General features: G+C 43.3%; 1 protein-coding gene across 1 annotated transcript in view; it reads left to right on the top strand.

Moving 5' to 3' along the window:
• Positions 1 to 23,804, top strand: part of LOC139424179 (regulating synaptic membrane exocytosis protein 2-like) — a 208,372-nt gene that overhangs the window by 159,596 nt on the left and 24,972 nt on the right. The window contains exons 23-27 of the mRNA XM_071175864.1: positions 2,021 to 2,053; positions 3,624 to 3,727; positions 7,050 to 7,213; positions 7,751 to 7,990; positions 17,865 to 18,088. Coding sequence (XP_071031965.1) covers positions 2,021 to 2,053; positions 3,624 to 3,727; positions 7,050 to 7,213; positions 7,751 to 7,990; positions 17,865 to 18,088 — 765 coding nt within the window. The remainder of the gene's footprint in view (positions 1 to 2,020; positions 2,054 to 3,623; positions 3,728 to 7,049; positions 7,214 to 7,750; positions 7,991 to 17,864; positions 18,089 to 23,804) is intronic.

Genomic DNA, 23,804 nt, shown 5'->3' with positions numbered 1-23,804 from the left:
AAACAAGGTTGATGATTTGATGACTATATATATTCTTTACACAATCTTACTGTTCTGTTATTCAGCGCCTCGCCAAAATGTTTGGGTGTGCGTCAACTAATGCATTTGAATAAACAGAGTTTATTTGTGTTCTGTAAGGTACACCATTGATGAGTTCACCTAGGACTTTTACCATGCTGTTGTACCATGCTGTTGTAGCATGCTGTTGATGACAAGCATTGACCTACAACTTATACCATGCTGTTGATGACGAGCCAAAAATTGCCTGCTCGCTTTGTTCAGCTACAGCGGGTATCTCTTGACTTGACAATGAGGTGAGGTGAGTTGGCACGGTGATGGGATCAGATCAAAACTGAACAAGGCAGATGTCTCACAGTGTTGTTTTATTCATGCCTCTCTTAATTATTCAACTTAATGAAGACGGAATCGACCTAAATGCAGATGTTGACTACAGTGCGTTACACATTAAGGCCAATAATCAGTGTCGTCACCTGACCTTACAGATCGGCTCTGTCCCGCATGGCACCCTATTCCCTACTTCAAAAGTAGTGCACAAACGTAGGAATTAGGGTGCCATTTGGGCACAACAACAACTCGTATAGCTGCAGCTGGTCTCCCAGTGGGTGTACATCAAAGCCTTCAACATGGAAGCATACAAGAAGGGGGCAAGAGGAACAGTAGGGGGGTAGGTGGGCACACATCCAGGAGTGGACAGTGTCACTTCAGTGAAGAGAGTCTGTGCGCTAACCACCCCCACCACAGCGTGCCCTGGCATAGTTAGCAGAATCTCTATGCCCGTGTGAAGCCACAGTTTGTTCCTTTGTTTATTTTGATCTCTTTTAGCCCACAATGGGGTCTTACTGTATCTTCCAAAATCCCATGAAAATTCAATACCATGACATGCATAACATACAGTAAGTGTATCTCTCTCTCTCTCTCTCTCTCTCTCTCTCTCTCTCTCTCTCTCTCTCTCTCTCTCTCTCTCTCTCTCATTATGCAAGATGGTTTGCACACGGCAGGGGGTGATTAATGAAAGGCTGATGAAAGCACAGCTCATCAAAACCTCAGCACATTCTGTTTTCCTCCCAAGACTCAGTGGAGGAATAGGAGTGGGATTATGTACTGGAGTAGGGGGAGATGGCTGTTAATTGGAGGCAAACAGAGGCTCTGGAGAGGAGAGTGGCTGCTAGTCGATCCCAGCTCTCTCTGTTGTGTAACCTGTTCATTCCCAGGGGTATTGGTGGGCCTACTCTCTCTGCCTCAGCCTCAATCACAACAACAAGGTTTCTGAAAGAAAGAAAGAAAGAAAGAAAGAAAGAAAGAAAGAAAAGTTGATGTGGTACTTATGTCAATTTATTTGACTCTTTTGTTTGGGAGCTTTCTGTTTTGTACCTACCGCCGCCTCTCTGCCTGCTTTTGGTTGTTTATGTTCCAGGCTGTCTGTCTGTCTGTCCGTCTCTCCACAGTAAACTATTAGTCCTTGACTCAAGTGGCTCCCCCACCGCCTCTCTTCTACCTCAAGTCTTTTAGGGTTTCTGTCTGCTTTGTCAGCTCCAACGCTCTTCCTCCCATCCTTAACGTCTACTTGACTGTTTCAGCTCTCTTTCCTCTGGACAGTACACAGCAGCTCACCTTTCCCCCTCTTTGTTTTTCAATAACACTACAGGTCTTTTAGTCCAGCCGCTCCCGGCCTGCACCCTTCTCTTCTCTTCACTTTTCTCCTTGGCTGTCCATTAGTGCAATTTGTGTTAATGTGATCTTTCTTTGTTGTGCTGTATGATTTTGTTTGTGTTGTTGTGCTCTGTGCTTGTTGTTGTTGTCGTTTTTGTGCCACCCCCTCCCCATCATGCCCCCCCCCCCCCCCCCCACCCCCACACACTCTGACCCCCTCCCGACCTGTGCGGCGGCCACTGTGAAAGAGGGCCCTCCACAGTGATGTCACTTCCTGTCCATGGTGTCAGCCCTCTCACTCCCATTTCCTGTCTTCTGTCTGTATCTGTGTTTTGTCATGTGACCCCAGAAGACACGGACTCACCAGGTTGGACCAGCTCAGGTCTGTCCCTCCTTCTTCTGAATGCCTCCCCTTTTTACCTCCTTCTCATCTTCCTCATTCCTCCTCTTCTTCATCCCGCCTACTCCTGCTTTCTCATGTCCATTCTTCCCTGCTGATTGAGCTTGTTGGAGATGTATTTTTGGGGGGGAGGGGATGGATTTGACTCAGTTTGTGTGTGCTTGCTTACATGTAAGCATGCATGGTCATACATGTCAACTGTGTTCATTGTAACATGTCTGTTGTTCGGCTATATTCAACCCTGACGACATTTCATTGAGGCATGTTGTACAAATAGAACCTAGGAATCCTGATATGCCACCAAGATGGCAGAAAGTGCATCTCATTCTGTACCATTGTCTTTACAAGGCTTGTTGTTGCTCAACTACAGCAGAAGGTCATATCTCATCAACTGTCACACAAAGCTGACGGACAGGACAGGAAATCATATTCACATGTTGCAGAAAAACTAACATGGAGGCTGTCCTTTCATTTCCCATCATTCCTGGAGGTCTTCATTTAGTCTCATCTATTATCTTTCTACATTCATTTGCTCTTTGTTTTTGTGTTTTCTTTCTCTCATGCGCCTGTGCTTCCTCTCCCCACCACCATCATACAAATCTAAAGTAGAGAGAATGAAAGTGTGTCCAGAGAATGGTGATGCAGGTAAGATGGCTAGAGTTACTGTAGTCTGCCTGACATCACGAAGTGAGGTCGTCCCAAATGGCACCTAGCCCTTTCCCTAGTCTGTTGGACCGGAGCCCCATAGGAACACTATTTAGGGAATAGGGTTCCTCTGATCTGAATACTCCCCACACTACATACTGACTGACCTGACTGACGGACCTAACAGACCTGACTGACCTGACATGCCCACTGTGGCATGTGGACAGTCACGTTTTGCCCCCAAAGCCTCTGTGAGCTCTGGGAGGTTGGTGGCTGCTTAGAATAAATATTATAAATAATTATTTCAGTAAAACTATGGCTAAGAGTTTGTATAGTAAAGTTAGGGCTCCAGACCCAAAAGAGCATGTCTGAGATTTTGACACGGAATAACTGACACCTTTCATTCAAACCCTTCACGTAAACTCCAAGTGAACCCCTTCATTATGAAATTGAATATCTCTTACAAGTTGTTGTTTGGGTTTTCCGACTGTTCATTTTTCCGTCTGTTATGTGACATCATGGACTGACTGACTGTTGGTGTCTGGGTGAACTAACTCTGAATGCTGCATGCAACACTTTTATACAATAACATTGTCATGTGAAAATGATACCCGAATGAGTCTTTGGATCATAGTAATGCAGGGTTCCTTAATCAAAGTAGAAACCTTTTTTATGCTGATATCTTGAGGACTTGTTCAGTCAGTGCTTTATACCAGAACCCCCAAAACATTTCAAAAGACTATTCCTGAGTAGCGTTGCAAAAATCTGTGAATTTCCCCCAAATTCCCAGGTTTTCCAGAAATCCTGGTTGGAGGATAACAGATGATTCCCTTGTGATTCTGGGAGTCTTCCAACCAGGATTTCCCTATTCCTGAGTATGACCTCCACTGACCACTCTGCTCCCTAGGTGCTATGGATGTGGAGGAGAGGACCAGACAGATGAAGCTGAAGGTGAACAAGTTCAAGCAGGGGGCCGGGTGCGACTCCAGACTGGAACAGGACTACAACAAGGCAAGACACAGTGACACAGCCGTCCTTTCCCTTTCATAAGTATAACATTGTTAGCATCACACTTTTTCTACCAACAAACTGACTTGGAGTTACTTTAACACATCCATGTTCAGTACACGTGAAGCAGGACTATCACTCTTAAGGCAAGACCAATATCAGCCCTTCCTTCCTATTCTATTCATAACATGGACATTAAGTAAACACTTTGTATACAAACTGACACAGTAAAATGTTCAGTAAATGTGTCCCGTGCAGCAATCAAATCAAAGCCGAGCAGGATGTTAACCGCATCATACATACAGGATGTTAACCGCATCATACATACAGGATGTTAACCGCATCATACATACAGGATGTTAACCGCATCATACATACAGGATGTTAACCGCATCATACATACAGGATGTTAACCGCATCATACATACAGGATGTTAACCGCATCATACATACAGGATGTTAACCGCATCATACATACAGGATGTTAACCGCATCATACATACAGAATGTTAACCGCATCCTACATACAGGATGTTAACCGCATCATACATACAGGATGTTAACCGCATCATACATACAGGATGTTAACCGCATCATACATACAGGATGTTAACCGCATCATACATACAGGATGTTAACCGCATCATACATACAGGATGTTAACCGCATCATACATACAGGATGTTAACCGCATCATACATACAGGATGTTAACCGCATCATACATACAGGATGTTAACCGCATCATACATAGAGGATGTTACCCGCATCATACATACAGGATGTTAACCGCATCATACATGCAGGATGTTAACCGCATCATACATACAGGATGTTAACCGCATCATACATACAGGATGTTAACCGCATCATACATACAGGATGTTAACCGCATCATACATACAGGATGTTAACCGCATCATACATGCAGGATGTTAACCGCATCATACATAGAGGATGTTAACCGCATCATACATACAGGATGTTAACCGCATCATACATACAGGATGTTAACCGCATCATACATACAGGATGTTAACCGCATATAAGATGTAAAACACTTTTATCCAAACACCCATTCCAGCAGTATTCACAATTTGGCAAGCTTCATGAACAAGTATACGTACATACATGAGGTATTATATCAACCCTGTGAATCCATGGTATGTAGCGGTGACTGTGTCCTGAGTCACACAGACAGTAGTCAAGTGAAGTGTGTTTATAAAGAGACCCGAGCCAAGCCTTATAAGAGAAAGAATGTCCATCCTGTCCTGTCTTCCTTTTAAGTGTGTGGAATGATAACTACTGTCCTGGAATACACTAAGCATGCATTACACTTATAGTTCTATTAAAAGCAGGTGGAAAATCAAACATTTGGCAACTCTGTTAGTTGTGAGGAGTGCCACAAACTATAACCGTATGTTTACAAACTGTAATGCTCCTCTGGACACAGATACGCTTTTAATATACCATTTCTTTCTTTGCAGATGATTTTAATATGTTTTAACATCACGTCTTGGTTCACCAACTTGCTCTAAAAAAAAATACTAAGATGTCCTTTTCCCATTTCTTGTTTATGCCAAATAATTTTTATTAGCTTACATTTAGGCTTTATAGACCTGAACTAATGGGTTAACAGTATGTTCTATACTGGGAGAAAACTTTACTATCGCTCAATATTATTTGGTTATATAACACAGTATTTCTCTGTGTCCTCCTCCTAGAACATTGGCCATAAGGAATGTGAATGAGTTGCTCTTTGACCAGCAATTGTTTTTGGACGAACGGATCTCCTTAAAAAGCCAACAAATCATTGAAAGCAGAGATTTTGGCCACATGAAAGTTTGTTCTATTGTCCTTTATCTTATAATTTTCTAAGTAATACTTTGATAAATTCCTTCCCCACAAGACTATAACTCTTGCAATAGGCAAATAGTTTATTATCTACATCACATACACTGAGTGTTCTAAACGTTATGACCACCATGACAAAGCCTGACCAGGTAAATCCAGGTGAAAGCTATGAGGCGGCAGGTACCCTAGCGGTTCAGGTAGCTAAGAGGTTGGGCAAGAAAGGTTGCTGGTTGAAATCCCCAAGTTGACAAGGTGATAAATATGTCGATGTTCTCTTGAGCAAGTCACTTAACCCTAACTGCTCCTGATAGTGGCTCTGGATAAGAGCGTTTGCTAAATGGAAAAATGTCACTTGTCAAATCCACTTTCATCAGTGTAGGTGAAGGGGAGGAGACAGGTTAAAGAAGGACTTTAAAGCCGTGAGATAATTGAGACATGGATTGTGTATGTGTGTCATTCCGAGGGTGAATGGGTAAAAAAACGTTTGAAGTGCCGGAGGTTGGTGCCACCTCAATTAGGGAGGACGAGCCGTGGTAATGACTGGAGTGGAATCCGTGGACTGGTGTCAAATGCATCAAACACATGGTTTCCATGGATTCCAGGTTTTTAGATGCCATTCCATTTGCTCTGTTCCAGCCATTATTATGAGCCGTTATCTCCTCAGTAGCCTCCACAGGGGGTTTTCCACTTTCAATCGTTTCCTGTGTGTATCAAGAATGGTCCACCACCCAAAGGAGAAGCATTGGTGTCAACATGAGCCAGCATAAAGAGCTTTTTTGTTGTTGTCAGTGTTGTATTTTGAGTTAGGCTTGAATAAGCTAAGAAGGCAGAGGGTAGCATCATTTGTCTGATTCTCTGTAGTAATGGTATGAGAATAATAATGTTTTATTTTGCAAAGTGGTTTCTTGCATCAAACAACCCAACAACATTTTCAGTCACCTCCTTGTCTGAGTGGATAAAAGTTATTGTCAATCCCTGCATGTTTTTTTTTCTTCAAAAATCTCATGGAATGTAGACCTACATTGAACACCACACATTGGCTGCTACTGTAGCCTGAACGATAGAACAGCTCTTTCCATGTTAAAATGTTATGGGATGCATTTTCTCTTTTTTTTATTTTTATGGTAGGTCACTCTGGTAGGCCTACATTATGATCAAATAGCCATAGTAGCCTACTTGATCACTGTCAAATCTAACTTAAAGCGGGTACAGCCTCAGTGTTCACAGTAAACGCGCGCTTGAAGTTGCACAGAATTTTCACAACATTCAAGTGTGCGCTCAGCAGACCTGAAATTTGCTCAGGTTGTTCTGAGGGTTAAAGGGCAGGTGCAACTCAATAATTAGGAAGGTGTCCTTAACAATTAGCGTATATAGGGGGAAAACTCATCAAGGGACAAAATAATTACCACAAAGTCGCATTTTCAAGTCTATTTTTAGTTGTGTGCTGAGTGGTGTGTGTTTCTCCTTTACAGAAGAGGGATGGTCAGCGGGGTTCAGACAACATGTCAGCCAAGTCTTCGGACAGTGATGTAAGCGACGTGTCCGCTGTGTCGAGAACCAGTAGTGCCTCTCGGTTCAGCAGCACGAGCTACATGTCTGTCCAGTCAGAACGGCCGCGAGGAAAGCAGAAGATCAGGTAGGATGCAGCAACACACTAAGGGGAGACAGAAGCCCTAGATGTAATACCTGTGGCCTGCCAGGGATGGGCGAACCCCAAAGGCCATGAAGCTTTCTTCCAACTAAAGTTGCCAAGTACAGACATTTTCCACAATGAAAAGAGTTTTCACTTGGTTTCTTAACTTTAGGGGAAAATACACAGCTAGCATTGTGCTATTTCCCACTGTCCAGTGAGTTCAGGTTTGGCTCTGCCTAGGTGAAAATAGAGCTAAATGTTTGAACTCTACTGCTTCAGGTTGGGGTTTGCCCGTAACTGGTAACTCATGTAGTATGCTGTATGGGTTGTCTCGTGTTGAAACATAACTGAAACAGATCTGCATGTCTAGGTTTTTTGCTTTTAGTTCGTTTAGTTGAGCTGTTTTATGTATGTTCCATTTTGTCTCATTGTTGACCTTATTTCTGCAGTTTGGTTTCACATGCCTTTCTTTAATTTCCTTTCTGCTTTGCATGTGCCGCGTTCGCGCTTCTGTCATGTCCTCATCTATTCCGAATCAAGGAACCAATCACGGGAAGGGGATGAACATTTGGGGGAGGTGCTGGAGGAAGAGGAAGCTGGGCGAGAGGTGGGGGGGGAAGAGGGGGGTACACATAGAGGGCAGGGTAAACAGAGGGAAGGGGAGGAGGAGGCTAAAGAGAAAGGAGGTCAGAGGAGGACCACTGTAGTCACACAGAAGTCACAGGAGGAGATGGATGAAGAGGAAATGCTGCGGAGGAGGTTCTCAGAGACTGACCTCAGGTAACTAGTTAACTAGTTCACCAGTCTGACCTCAATCTAACCTCAATCGAACCTCCGGTCAAACCTAACCTGACCTCAATCTAACCTCAATCCAACCTCAGGTCAAACCTAACCTGACCTCAATCTAACCTCAATCCAACCTCAGGTCAAACCTAACCTGACCTCAATCTAACCTCAATCCAACCTCCAGTCAAACCTAACCTGACCTCAATCTAGCCTCAATCCAACCTCAGGTCAAACCTAACCTGACCTCAATCTAACCTCAATCCAACCTCAGGTCAAACCTAACCTGTCCTCAATCTAACCTCAATCCAACCTCAGGTCAAACCTAACCTGACCTCAATCCAACCTCAGGTCAAACCTAACCTGACCTCAATCTAACCTCCAGCCAACCTCAGGTCAAACCTAACCTGACCTCAATCTAACCTCAATCCAACCTCCAGTCAACCCTAACCTGACCTCAATCTAGCCTCAATCCAACCTCAGGTCAAACCTAACCTGACCTCAATCTAACCTCAATCCAACCTCAGGTCAAACCTAACCTGACCTCAATCTAACCTCAATCCAACCTCAGGTCAAACCTAACCTGACCTCAATCTAACCTCAATCCAACCTCCAGTCAACCCTAACCTGACCTCAATCTAGCCTCAATCCAACCTCAGGTCAAACCTAACCTGACCTCAATCTAACCTCAATCCAACCTCAGTCTGGTCAAACTTTACCAGTCTACCCTCAATCTAACATGAATCTAACATCAATCCATTATTATGTGGAATGGCCGTTATCATGTTCCCATAATGTTTTACATGATACTTTTATATTACTGACATGACAGTTGTTTCGTTTCAACAGGGAGGATAGTCATCATAAGAGGCTGTAAAAGTATGTCAAGATTAAAACAAATTGATTTGGAACCCCGCGTGTTCTTCTCAGCAGCAGGCTAACAGATTAGTTTAGCTGTCTAATAAGATGTAATCAGTGTTACATTGCATTCACAGTGGGAACTAAGAGCTTCTTACAAACAGACTATTTTTAGTCTGGTTTTGAAAAACCACATCAAGCTAAATGCTCAGATCTTATTCTCTTTTAACCACCCATCCCGGATCCGGGATAATTGTCATCAACTACGCTAAATAGCATAGCGCAACGGTCAAATAATCTTACTAGAAAATATTCATATTCATGAAATCACAAGTGAAATATAGCGAAACACAGCTTAGCCTTTTGTTAATCACCCTGTCATCTCAGATTTTGAAATTATGCTTTACAGCGAAAACAATACAAGCGTTTGTGTAAGTTTATCGATATACCAGAAAAACATTATGTACACCTAGCGGCAGGTAACTTGGTCATGAAAATCAAAAAAGCAATCAAATGAATCGTTTACCTTTGATGAGCTTCGGATGTTTTCACTCACGAGACTCCCAGTTAGACAACAAATGTTCCTTTTGTTCAATAAAGATATTTTTTATATCCAAATACCTCCGTTAGTTTGATGCGTTATGCCTAGGAAACCACCGGAAATAGCGGCCACGACAACGCAGACAAAAATTCCAAATTATATCCATAATATCGACAGAAACATGATAAACGTTTTTTATAATCAATCCTCAAGGTGTTTTTCAAATATCTATTCGATAATATATCAACCGGGACAGTTGGCTTTTCACTAGGACCGGGAGGAAAAATGGCTACCTCTCTGTTTTGCGCAAAAATCACACTGAGAGCCAACAACAGACCACTTACGCAATGTGGACGTTTACGCTCATTCTTCAAAATAAAGGCCTGAAACTACGTCTAAAGGCTGTAGACACCTTATGGAAGCCACAGAAAAAGGAATCTGGTTGATATCCCTTTCAATGGGCAATAGGGATGCATAGAAAGACAGGGGTTTCAAAATAAGAGTCACTTCCTGATTGGATTTTTCTTAGGATTTCGCCTGCAATATCAGTTATACTGTTATACTCATAGACAATATTTTTTACAGTTTTGGAAACTTTAGAGTGTTTTCTATCCTAAGCTGTCAATTATATGCATATTCTAGCATCTGGTCCTGAGAAATAGGCAGTTTACTTTGGGGACGTTATTTTTCAAAAAAAAAAAATAGTGCCCCCTAGCTTCAAGAAGTTATTAAGTATTAAGTTTTACCGATGTGGACAGACAAACAGGCCACTCAAAGTTATGGTACACTAGGCTGTAGTCAGTCAGTTGCTAAATCACTTGTTGTCTGTCTGTACCTCTGTGTTGGGTCAGTATGATGTCATTTTCCTTGCCTGCGCCTGGCTCTATGTGCTTGTAAACTCAGCTGATCCTGACTCTGAACCCCTGACCCCATAACCTAGTCCACAACTACCTCAACTCTCTTCAACCCTGACCCCCTGACCCCATTCCCAGTCCACAACTACCTCAACTCTCTTCAACCCTGGCTGTTAATGCTTTCAGCTGCTCTCTTTGTAATCACTTTGAATGTCTGTACAGTACCTCGTATTATCACTGAAAACCCATGAGGTTGATGGTAATAGTAATGTTCTGGGTAGAGGTACAGTACAAGCCTGTGTTGCCCCTTCAAACTAGTACTCCAGTGACACAGCATCAGAGAGCATGGACTGGATAATGAGTATTTTTGTAAATTAAAAGACAGAGAGCATGGACTGGATAATGAGTCTCTTTGTAAATGAAAAGACAGAGAGCATGGACTGGATAATGAGTCTCCTTGTGAATGAAAAGCAGATGGATGGAGAGCTGGAGAGCACAGTGTTCTGATGAAGTGTTTTTCCTCATGCTGCTGTGTACCTTTCATTTACTCCGTTATTGTGTGCTCCAAGGTAATGCTTTCAACCAGCCTTATTATGGAGATCTTAACAGGGACGCTGAAGCAGAACAGTTCTGTCACACAATACAGGAGAGGTTCCCAGACAGACAGACAGAGAGACAGAGAGGAGCACAGACAGACAGACAGACAGACAGACAGACAGACAGACAGACAGACAGACAGACAGACAGACAGACAGACAGACAGACAGACAGACAGGAGCACAGACAGAGAGACAAGACAGACAGAGAGACAGACAGACAGACAGACAGACAGACAGACAGACAGACAGACAGACAGACAGACAGACAGAGAGGAGCACAGACAGACAGACAAGACAGACAGAGAGACAGACAGACAGACAGACAGACAGACAGACAGACAGACAGAGAGGAGCACAGACAGACAGAGAGACAGACAGACAGACAGACAGACAAGACAGACAGAGAGGAGCACAGACAGACAGCCAGACAGACAGACAGACAGACAGACAGACAGACAGACAGACAGACAGACAGACAGAGAGAGAGAGGAGCACATACAGACAGACAAGACAGACAGAGAGACAGACAGAGAGGAGCACAGACAGACAAACAGACAGACAGACAGACAGACAGACAGAGAGGAGCACAGACAGAGAGACAGAGAGACAGACAGACAGACAGACAGACAGACAGACAGACAGACAGACAGACAGACAGACAGACAGACAGAGACAGCACAGACAGACAGACAGACAGACAGACAGACAGACAGACAGACAGACAGACAGACAGAGAGAGAGAGAGAGAGAGAGAGAGAGAGAGAGAGAGAGAGAGACAGAGAGGAGCATAGACAGACAGACAAGACAGACAGAGAGACAGACAGAGAGGAGGACAGACAGACAGACAGACAGACAGACAGAGAGAGAGGAGCACAGACAGAGAGACAGAGAGGAGCACAGACAGACAGACAGACAGACAGACAGACAGACAGACAGACAGACAGACAGACAGACAGACAGACAGACAGAGAGGAGCACAGACAGACAGACAGACAGACAGACAGACAGACAGACAGACAGACAGACAGATAGACAGACAGACAGACAGACAGACAGAGAGAGAGAGAGAGAGAGAGAGAGACAGAGAGGAGCACAGACAGACAGACAAGACAGACAGAGAGACAGACAGAGAGGAGCACAGACAGACAGACAGACAGACAGACAGACAGACAGACAGACAGACAGACAGACAGACAGACAGACAGACAGACAGAGAGGAGCACAGACAGAGAGACAGAGAGGAGCACAGACAGACAGACAGACAGACAGACAGACAGACAGACAGACAGACAGAGACAGACAGACAGACAGACAGACAGACAGACAGACAGACAGACAGACAGAGAGGAGCACAGACAGACAGACAAGACAGACAGAGAGACAGACAGACAGACAGACAGACAGACAGACAGAGACAGACAGACAGACAGACAGACAGACAGACAGACAGACAGACAGACAGACAGAGAGGAGCACAGACAGACAGACAAGACAGACAGAGAGACAGACAGAGAGGTTCACTATTTGAGTGGCTTTTCCGCTCGATTAGCTTAACAATTTGACATATTAGAGGTGAGATGAACAAGGCTAACTAGAGAACTACATGGACAGTTTTCTAATAGAACGAATGAACATTTGGCAATACAAGGGCATTGTATAGAAACCCAAACCTCTTCAATAACTCAATAAGCATAGTGAATAGCTACAGTGGCCGTAGATTGCTCAGGGACATACATGACAGACATTATTGTCAGTTTTCCCTTTGAGGGTTTTGTGCTGGGAAACGGTTATCGTTCATAGTCTTCACAATCCAATCTCAAGATAAGTGTTACACGTCTCTTCTCAGTTCAGTTGATGTGTTGATGATTTACAGCAAGGAGATAAAGATAACCTTTTTACCACATGCATGTAATCACATGACAATAGGGATAAATCAATGGACATGTTTATTTCATGTAAAGTGTATAATACAACACAAGCTCTTTTGTTATGCGCTTTTCATCAATGTACACACACACACACACACACACACACACACACACACACACACACACACGACACACACACACGACACACACACACACCGGAACTACGCTAAGAGGAGTGGATGGTCGCCAGTGGTGTCCAGGTAGTTAGTTTCCATTAGTACATTTAAATACACACACACACACACACACACATTCATACACTTCCCACACACACCTCGTTCTTCTCCATTTAATCCATTATTGTTACCTGGGTAACTGCTAATTTTTGTGAGTTTAAGTAAAGACTAATACATTGAAGGACAAATCTGTCTTTAATAATAAGGTAGAGTTTCACCCCCTCAAAGATGAGTAAACAACTCTACACTTAAACTCAAGGGAAGCTGTACAGAGAAATGATGAAACAAGGCATATCTCAGTATATCCTGTTCTTATTCCCCAGTCACTCAACGTTGAGACTCAGCCGTCTATCTGTGTGTCTGTGGCTCATGTAGATAGGAGGAGAGGAGGACGCACGCAAACTCTCTGACCGGGAGCACGGTTTCCATAGAAACCAATTATTTCTGCATCACCTCAGTTTTAGCGCCGCTCTTTCTGCAAGATTATCTAGATCCCACAGTAGAGGCTGCTGATGAGGGGAGAGGGGAGAAAGACAAGGTTTGTCTTTCCTGAGATGACCATATCTGACATTCATCATTCATCAACCGGTTGTCAAGGTGCTTGTCAGTCACTGTCAGTTCAGTGACTGAAGTTATTTACAGTTAGCTTGAATTAGTATTAATCATTTGAAAAGCTGTTTTGAGAAAAAAATGATCCTTTCAATCATATTTTTCAACTTCAGTTCAAGCATTTTCATGCTTTTGTTAAAGTATTTTATTCTAAATCAAAAATGTGCAGAGGCTTTGCTATTTTTACCTAAGAACAAACCTACATTGAACATGCATTAAAATGCTACTCAGCTCCTCGGATAGGAGCCAACCAGACTAAATCCTGTTGGCCCGTGAACACACAGAAATACTTGTGCAGGTCTTGTTTTAGCTGAGGGAACATCTTGGCCTAGATGAAAATGAAACACACAGCAACAATCTGCATGACAAGGAAGGAACACAGTGTTGGTTTGTTCAGTTAGCTGGGGTTGAAACCAGTCCCTCCAGTCTCTGGAGAGGCTCAGTGTTCCAAGCTGCCTAGCACTGTGGACAGGCCCTGACACAAGACTCAGCCATGAGCTAAGGAGGAGGAGGGGGTGGAGGAGGAGGGGGAGGAGGAGTGGTGGAAGGCCATCCGTAACATTAGATGGGAGATTTTGGTATATTCTTGAGGCAAGCTATAGCTCTCATAGACATCCCCTGAACTGAGGACTCAGATAAACTGCAGCTATGTATAGCCTTGTTGAAGGTCTGTCTGTCTGGGATGTAGGATGAAGCCAGGCAATAGAAATGCTGCTTACATAATCATATTGATGGGATCAATAAAGGAATCATATTGATCATATTGATCTCAAATTAATATTTGACTATGTATAAGAGCAGCCCACAACTTCACTGTTGTCATTTTGTGTCAGTAGATTAAACAACACCACCACAGTGGAGATAAAAAGCATATATTGAAGTCACTTCTTCATCAAAGGTTCCGATGTGCTTTATTGGAGACTAATACATAACCCTCTATGTAATCCACGACAGAGCAGCTCTCACTGACTCAACTTACTATCATAAACAATGGGCTTTATGAGGTGTGCTTGTAATTTACATCTCCGCTGTTTAACAACCCTTACCCTCCTCTAGTGAGACTGTAGGCAGTGCCAACCATGACCATGCAAAACAACACAGGGTGGCAAAGTTAAAGAAGGCTGGATTCCAGTAGAACATTCCAGATTTTAAATTTGTAGAGAAAATGTTCCTCTGATATAGTTTTAGCTAGTTACAACAAGTCTTCTATTGCATCAGGAAACTCCTAAATTCACCTGATGGTAAACTAATGAATAATACAAATTCAGAGAGGAGCTGACAGCCTAGGAAGCGTGGATAAATGCTCAGTCACCTCTGCTGAGTTCAGGGGAGAAGTGGAGAGAGAATAGTGTAGGCTAGATTTCATTCACCTCCATCTCTGACTGGCGATTGAGCTCAATAGAAGCGTTTTGCTGGCACCGTACTGCATTCAGACTGAGATGAATGGGGTTAGGCCAGGGAACTTTCCAGAAGTAGTATCATGGTGTACTTTGTCAGTATCATAACAGCAGTTATATTGCGAAATGCTCTCTCTCCTTACTCTCTCTCTCTCTTTCTCCGTTCTCTCTCATTCTCTCTCTCTCTCTGTCTCTCTCTCAATTCAATTCCAATATAAGGGGCTTTATTGGCATGGGAAACACATGTTTACATTGCCAAAGCAAATGAAATAGATAATAAACAAAAGTGAAATAAACAATACAACATTTACAGTAAAGATAACACTTACAAAAGTTCCAAAAGACATTTCAAATGTCTTCATTATGTCTATATGCAGTGTGGTAATGATGTGCAAATAGTTCAACCCATCTCGCTCTCGCTCTCTCATGTGTAGCGACAGTGATCGCTTACTTCTCACTTGCTTACCCCTCTCTCCCTCAGAACACTGAGCTAGTACAGTGAGCTTATGGGCTGATTGATTTCTGAGGAGCTTTAAGTCTTACATGTGTAGTGCTGGTGGATAGAAACTCATAGTTAAACAGAGTAATCCATAGTTAGTTAATTGTAGCATGTATTATTGATTATTTTTTAAATAACTAAGTCATGTAGGCTAAATGATAGGAGGATAAAATAGTCATTTAGATGTACAGTATTCACTGTGCCTCTTTCAGTTCAGTATCTACAGGCGATTAGGACGAACCCAGTGGACGTGTTCAGTTCAGTATCTACAGGCGATTAGGACGAACCCAGTGGACGTGTTCAGTTCAGTAAGTACAGGCGATTTGGACGAACCCAGTGGACGTGTTCAGTTCAGTATCTACAGGCGATTAGGACGAACCCAGTGGACGTGTTCAGTTCAGTATCTACAGGCGATTAGGACGAACCCAGTGGACGTGTTCAGTTCAGTATCTACAGGCGATTAGGACGAACCCAGTGGACGTGTTCAGTTCAGTAAGTACAGGCGATTTGGACGAACCCAGTGGACGTGTTCAGTTCAGTATCTACAGGCGATTAGGACGAACCCAGTGGACATATTCAGTTCATACATACAAAAGCAGAAACATCCCTTCACTGAGTGAGGATACACGAGCCCCATATAATCACCTTCAGAGCAAGTACAGGAAGTAGCCTATGGAACAGCTTCCTACTGAATAGAGAACTAAACGCCACAGATGTGAATGGTAGAGACGGGAGAGGAGGAGAGGAGCCTAATTGAAATAATTGAAGAAGTAATTGTTAAAGGGCATTGATTTTTCTTAAGTTTGACCCTACTGACTCTTCTTATAATCGTCTGGATGAGACAATTGCGTGTTATAGGTCAGCCGCAGTTTTAGACGACTCCTGTCCCCGGGCGGCTCTTTACCACGTATTTATACTCCTTTATACTCATTAGGACTTGAAACCCATGGCACGGGGTATCATTCGTCTCTCAAACTTGAAATCTAGCACTGTGAGCCAAAATGAGACCTTCATTTCGACACCTATTTCCTTTCAAGCAGAATATATATATTTGTTGGGGTGAATAATTTCTCAGCAGCATTGAAATTAAGTCTTCCACGAATTGTAAGTGTGCTCATGAATCAGGGTCAAACTTCACATCTTCTCCGTGATCACTTGAATCCTGAGGAGAATAAATAAGAACAGATTGCCAGTCAGAATGAATAGCTCATCTGAAGCCGGGGATAAAAAGTAGAAAGACTAATTTAGAGCTTTAGAATTAAGATGTCTTATTTCTTAAAAAGGTGAAGGATATTTTGTTGTTCAAACAATATGACTGTTTCATTTTAGATGGTTGAAGGAGGAACAAGGTGTCACAGGCTTTTACTGTACCTCTCTGCATGTTAGTTGAATTCACTTTTCATTTTTGACTGTTTTGTATATGTACTCATTTTACAATGATCACAAAAGCAGTAAAACAGCCATATTAATGTATCAATCAACCAGCTACCCATCCAGTGCATGACAGAGGACCTTGAGCCCTGTCCCTAAACCTATTCCCTAAGTCCTAGACTACTGTAGCTGAATCCTGTCCCTAAACCTATTCCCTAAGTCCTAGACTACTGTAGCTGAATCCTGTCCCTAAACCTATTCCCTAAGTCCTAGACTACTGTAGCTGAATCCTGTCCCTAAACCTATTCCCTAAGTCCTAGACTACTGTAGCTGAATCCTGTCCCTAAACCTATTCCCTAAGTCCTAGACTACTGTAGCTGAATCCTGTCCCTAAACCTATTCCCTAAGTCCTAGACTACTGTAGCTGAATCCTGTCCCTAAACATATTCCCTAAGTCCTAGACTACTGTAGCTGAATCCTGTCCCTAAACCTATTCCCTAAGTCCTAGACTACTGTAGCTGAATCCTGTCCCTAAACCTATTCCCTAAGTCCTAGACTACTGTAGCTGAGCCCTGTCCCTAAACCTATTCCCTAAGTCCTAGACTACTGTAGCTATCCTGTACTAGCTCCTGTCCCTAAACCTATTCCCTAAGTCCTAGACTACTGTAGCTGAATCCTGTCCCTAAACCTATTCCCTAAGTCCTAGACTACTGTAGCTGAGCCCTGTCCCTAAACCTATTCCCTAAGTCCTAGACTACTGTAGCTGAGCCCTGTCTCTAAACCTATTCCCTAAGTCCTAGACTACTGTAGCTGAGCTCTGTCCCTAAACCTATTCCCTAAGTCCTAGACTACTGTAGCTGACTGTCCTTGTCTCCTCCCCGGTCTCATTTTCTCGTCTCCCCTGTCTCCTCTTCTCTCCTCCTCTGTCTCCACCCCTGTCTCCTCTCCCTCTCCTACTCCTCTATCCTGTCTGTCCTGGCCTGCCCCTGTAATGGTGGTGTGTGGCTGACAGTGACTTTACGTCCAAAATGAAAAACAGGCAGTTGGGCACGTCGTCAGGGAGTATGAACATGACCAAGAGCACAAGCATTGGTGGAGACATGTGCAACCTGGAGAAGACGGACGGCAGCCAATCGGACACGGGCGTGGGCATGGTAGGCGGGGACGAGGATAAGAAGAGGCGCTCCAGTATTGGTGCCAAAATGGCGGCAGTGGTTGGCCTCTCGCGGAAAAGCAGGAGTACCTCTCAGCTCAGCCAAACAGGTAGGCGTGCCTGAGTCACTTGGGATATATATGCCTCTGTCCTTCCCTCTGTTCTCTGATGTACTGTACTATGACACTGTCTGTGTATCATGTCTTTCTGCCCCTCTCTCTTTCAATGAATGCCATGTGATACCTCAGTTCTTTCCTTTTCCTCCAGTTTGCATATCTTTCTGTCTGCAGGAGTTCTGGATCCAGAGCTAGAAGGATGTCTAGGATGGCATGAATGTGTTTTATCCTCATCACTTCTCTCTTCCTCCTAGACAATGACAATCCTACTGTAGAGACATTTTCCTTCCTGTCTTGAAACCCTTTGTTATGATTATTTTTCTTTGCAGGAACATAATTGTACAAGAAAACAACATGCAGACCATCGCAATGGATTGTTAATGATGTGTACGTGATGTTCACTAATGGTTCCTCTTCTTGTTTTTCGATACTGTAGTTTTGCAGTTACATTTATGTTTAACATGGCAGAGAGGTGGCTTCAGTTACATATGTTATTTTGCTGTTCTCGGTCATGTTTTCAAGATGCTATACTCTTAAGGGCCTCCGTATCATGTAGCACTCTGGGTCTATTCATAGACTGACTGGTGGAGATGCAGCCGGTGGGAGAGAACCATTTTACATTTGATTTCATTTGTGTCACAATGTTTGTCATGAATACTCGAAGGAGTACATCTTCTCATAGGTGTATCAGAACAGTATGAACTGCTTATCATTGGATCGAGAGCGAGCAAGAGAAAGCAATAGAGAGCAAGAGAGAAAACGAGAGCGAGGGAGAGAGCGAGATAATGATGAAAACCACCTAGCAAAGTGAGACTAGAGGGTAACACATTGTCGTAGCCTCTCAATTTAAAAACTAGGCCAATTGAATGTACTCTTTCTGAAGGAAAGGACTGGTAAAGGCCATTATTGCAGTGATTTACACCAATAGATGACCTGAAAATGTAAATCATCATAAGTTATTCTCAGTTAATATCACACAAAGCAAAGCCCACCAACATAATGTTGGTTATTTTTACATGGACTTCTGTTATTTTGAGAGAGTGGAACTTGAATGTGACAATAAAAAGTGCTGCAGGCAGGTGGCTGGCTGGGTGGGTTGTCTTAGTTACGGGTTGTCCCTGATTGAGGTCTGGTCCATCTGTAGGAAGGTCAGCTTCAATCATACCCAAGGTCCTGAGAGGTGACGCTCTGCTGTCTCAAGGAGTGTTCACACCTTAAATGGCCTCAAATTGCGCCCTGTTCACTATATGCTGGTCAAAAGTAGTGCACGATGGAGGGAGTAGGGTGCCATTTGGGACGCAGACAAGGTCTGGGTTGATTATGGTCAATGATCACTCCTCCCTTCTTCATCAATCGTGTCCACTGAGGGTTGATCGTAAAGGGAGGCAGGGAATGATGTGTGTATGTGTGCGTTACTCACGTGGCGCTGCCTTACCCCTCCAACCCATGATTTGACAGGCACATGACATGACAGTCTTATCTCTTTGTAGTTTTAGTCATTCCTACTGATTTCACCACAGCACATCATTCTGTCATGGTTGCACCACAGCACATCATTCTGTCATGGTTGCACCACAGCACATCATTCTGTCATGGTTGCACCACAGCCCATCATTCTGTCATGGTTGCACCACAGCGCATCATTCTGTCATGGTTGCACCACAGCACATCATTCTGTCATGGTTGCACCACAGTGCATCATTATGTCATGGTTGCACCACAGCACATCATTCTGTCATGGTTGCACCACAGCGCATCATTCTGTCATGGTTGCACCACGGCGCATCATTCTGTCATGGTTGCACCACAGCGCATCATTTTGTCATGGTTGCACCACAGCACATCATTCTGTCATGGTTGCACCACAGCGCATCATTCTGTCATGGTTGCACCACAGCGCATCATTCTGTCATGGTTGCACCACAGCCCATCATTCTGTCATGGTTGCACCACAGCGCATCATTCTGTCATGGTTGCACCACAGCCCATCATTCTGTCATGGTTGCACCACAGCCCATCATTCTGTCATGGTTGCACCACAGTCCATCATTCTGTCATGGTTGCACCACAGCCCATCATTCTGTCATGGTTGCACCACAGCCCATCATTCTGTAATGGTTGCACCACAGCCCATCATTCTGTCATGGTTGCACCACAGCGCATCATTCTGTCATGGTTGCACCACAGCCCATCATTCTGTCATGGTTGCACCACAGCGCATCATTCTGTCATGGTTGCACCACAGCGCATCATTCTGTCATGGTTGCACCACAGCGCATCATTCTGTCATGGTTGCACCACAGCGCATCATTTTGTCATGGTTGCACCACAGCACATCATTCTGTCATGGTTGCACCACAGCGCATCATTCTGTCATGGTTGCACCACAGCACATCATTCTGTCATGGTTGCACCACAGCCCATCATTCTGTCATGGTTGCACCACAGCGCATCATTCTGTCATGGTTGCACCACAGCGCATCATTCTGTCATGGTTGCACCACAGCGCATCATTCTGTCATGGTTGCACCACAGCCCATCATTCTGTCATGGTTGCACCACAGCCCTGTCAGTAAAGCCTCTCTCCTCCTTCGCCCCTTTGTGACTCGTGACTGAAGTGAGCTTCTGAAGTTCTTTGAGTGACTGATTTTGTCAAGATATGGACAATATCCCTGATAGGGTCTCTAGATAGCACATCGTCATGTCTTTATCTGTACACACTTGTCTCTTCTCATTTCTAACCCCATCCATGATGTGGTTGTATAATAAATGAGTTGGCTATAGTGTCTCAATGGTTATTTCACAAAAGGAAAGTGCACAACTTCTCTGAAAATTAATGAGCACCTGCAAAAGTTATATTTGTATTTCTATCAAAAATAATATTATGTAAAAACATAAAAGCAGCATGCAACAATTTCAACGATTTTACTGAGTTACAGTTCATATAAGGAAATCAGTCAATTTAAATCAATTCATTAGACCATAATCTATGTATTTCATATGACTGGGCAGGGGCACAGTCATGGGTGGGCCTGGGAGGGCATAGTACCACCCATTTGGGAGCCAGGCCCACCTACTGGGGAGCCAGGCCCAGCTATTCAGAATTAGTTCCATACAAAATAACTTTATTACAGTCAGAAATACTCCTCAGTTTCATCAGCTGTCCGGGTCGCTGGTCAATCCCGCAGGTGAAAAAGCCAGATGTGGAGGTACTTGGTAGGCGTGGTTACACGTGGTCTACGGTTGTGAGGCCAGGTAGATGTACTGCCAAATTTTCTAAAACAACGTTGGAGGCGGCTTATGGTAGAGCAATTAACATTAAATTCTCTGGCAACAGCTCTGGTGGACATTCCTGCAGTCAGCATTGCCAATTGCACGCTCCTGCAAAACTTGAGACATCTGTGGCATTGTGTTGTGTGACAAAACTGTACATTTTAGAGTGCCCAGCAAAAGGTGCACCTGTGTACTGATCATGCTGTTTAATCAGCTTCTTGATATGCCACACCTGTCAGGTGGATGGATTATCTTGGCAAATGAGAAATGCTCACTAACAGGGATGGAAACAAATTTGTGCACAAAATTTGAGAGAATTTTTTATTTTTTTTATTTCAGCTCACTTTACATGTTGCATTTATGTTTTTGTTCAGTGTATATATATATATATATGCAGTTGAAGTCGGAAGTTAGGGTTACACAATCCCTGACATTTAATCCTAGTGAAAATCCCCTGTCTTAGGTCAGGTAGGATCACCATTTTATTTTAAGAATGTGAAATGTCAGAATAATAGTAGAGGGAATGATTTATTTCAGCTTTAATTTCTTTCATCACATTCCCAGTGGGTCAGAAGTTTACATACACTTAATTAGTATTTGGCAGCATTGCCTTTAAATTGTTTAACTTGGGTAAAATGCTTCAGGTAGCCATCCACAAGCTTCCCACAATAAGTTGGGTGAATTTTGGCCCATTCCTCCTGACAGAGTTGGTGTAACTGAGTCAGGTTTGTAGGCCTTCTTGCTCACACACGCTTTTTCAGTTCTGCCCACAGATTTTCCATGGGATTGAGGTCAGGGCTTTGTGATGGCCACTCCAATGCCTTGACTTTTTTGTCCTTAAGTCATTTTGCCACAACTTTTGAAGTATGTTTGGGGTCATTTGTCAAGCCCTGACCTTAAAGGTTTTTATGTCTCTATTTTGGTTTGGTCAGGGTGTGATTTGGGTGGGCATTCTATGTTCTTTTTGATATGTTTTTGTATTTCTTTGTTTTGGCCGGGTATGGTTCTCAATCAGGGACAGCTGTCTATTGTTGTCTCTGATTGGGAACCATACTTAGGTAGCTTTTTCCCACATGGTTTTTGTGGGTAGTGTTTTGCAACTTATAGAACTATTTCGGTTTCGGTTGTTCGCTTTGTTATTTTTGTTAAAGTGTTCAGTTTCAATAAAAAGCATGAACACTTACCACTCTGCGCTTTGGTCCGATTCCTCTTCCTCAGACGACGAAAACCGCTACATCATTGTCCATTTGGAAGACCCATTTGCGACCAAGCTTTAACTGATGTCTTGAGATGTTGCTTCGATATATCCACATAATTTTCCTACCTCATGATGCCATCTATTTTGTGAAGTGCACCAGTGCCTCCTGCAGCAAAGCACCCCCACAACATGATGCTGCCACCCCCGTGCTTCACGGATGGGATGGTGTTCTTTGGCTTGCACGCTTCCCCCTTTTTCCTCCAAACATAACGATGGTCATTATGGTCAAACAGTTCTAGTTTTGTTTCATCAGACCAGAGGACATTTCTCCAAAAAGTATGATCTTTGTCCCCATGTGCAGTTGCAAACTGTAGTCTGGCTTTTTGATGGCGGTTTTGGGGCAGTGGCTTCTTCCTTGCTGAGTGGCCTTTCAGGTTATGTCGATACAGGACTCGTTTTACTGTGGATATAGAGACTTTTGTACCTTTTTCCAGCATCTTCACAAGGTCCGTTGCTGTTGTTCTGGGATTGATTTGCACTTTTCACACCAAAGTACGTTCATCTCTAGGAGACAGAACGCGTCTCCTTCCTGAGCGATATGACGGCTGTGTGGTCACATGGTGTTTATACTTGCATACTAGTTTGTACGGATGAACGTGGTATGTTCTGGCTTTTGGAAATTGCTCCCAAGGATGAACCAGACCTGTGGAGTCTACAATTCTTCTTCTGAGGTTTTGGCTGATTTCATTTGATTTTCTCATGATGTCAAGCAAAGAGGCACTGGGTTTGTAGGTAGACCTTGAAATACATCCACAGGTACACCTCCAATTGACTCAAATTATGTCAATTAGCCTATCAGAAGCTTCTAAAGCCATGACATAATTTTCTAGAATTGCCCAAGCTGTTTAAAGGCACAGTCAAAGTATTGTATGTTAACTTCTGACCCACTGGAATTGTGTACAGTGAATTATAAGTGAAATAATCTGTCTGTAAACAATTGTTGGAAAAATGACTTGTGTCATGCACAAAGTAGATGTCCTAACCGACTTGCCAAAACTGTAGTTTGTTACCAAGAAATTTGTGGAATGGTTGAAAAACAAGTTTTAATGACTAAAAGTTAAGTGTATGTAAACTTCTGACTTCAACTGTGTGCGTGTGTATATATATATATACACTGCTCAAAAAAATAAAGGGAACACTAAAATAACACATCCTAGATCTGAATGAATGAAATATTCT

Source organism: Oncorhynchus clarkii, chromosome 2 (assembly GCF_045791955.1).
Source record: "Oncorhynchus clarkii lewisi isolate Uvic-CL-2024 chromosome 2, UVic_Ocla_1.0, whole genome shotgun sequence".
NCBI classification, from domain to species: Eukaryota; Metazoa; Chordata; class Actinopteri; order Salmoniformes; family Salmonidae; genus Oncorhynchus; species Oncorhynchus clarkii.
This window is presented reverse-complemented; position numbering and strand designations above follow the sequence as displayed.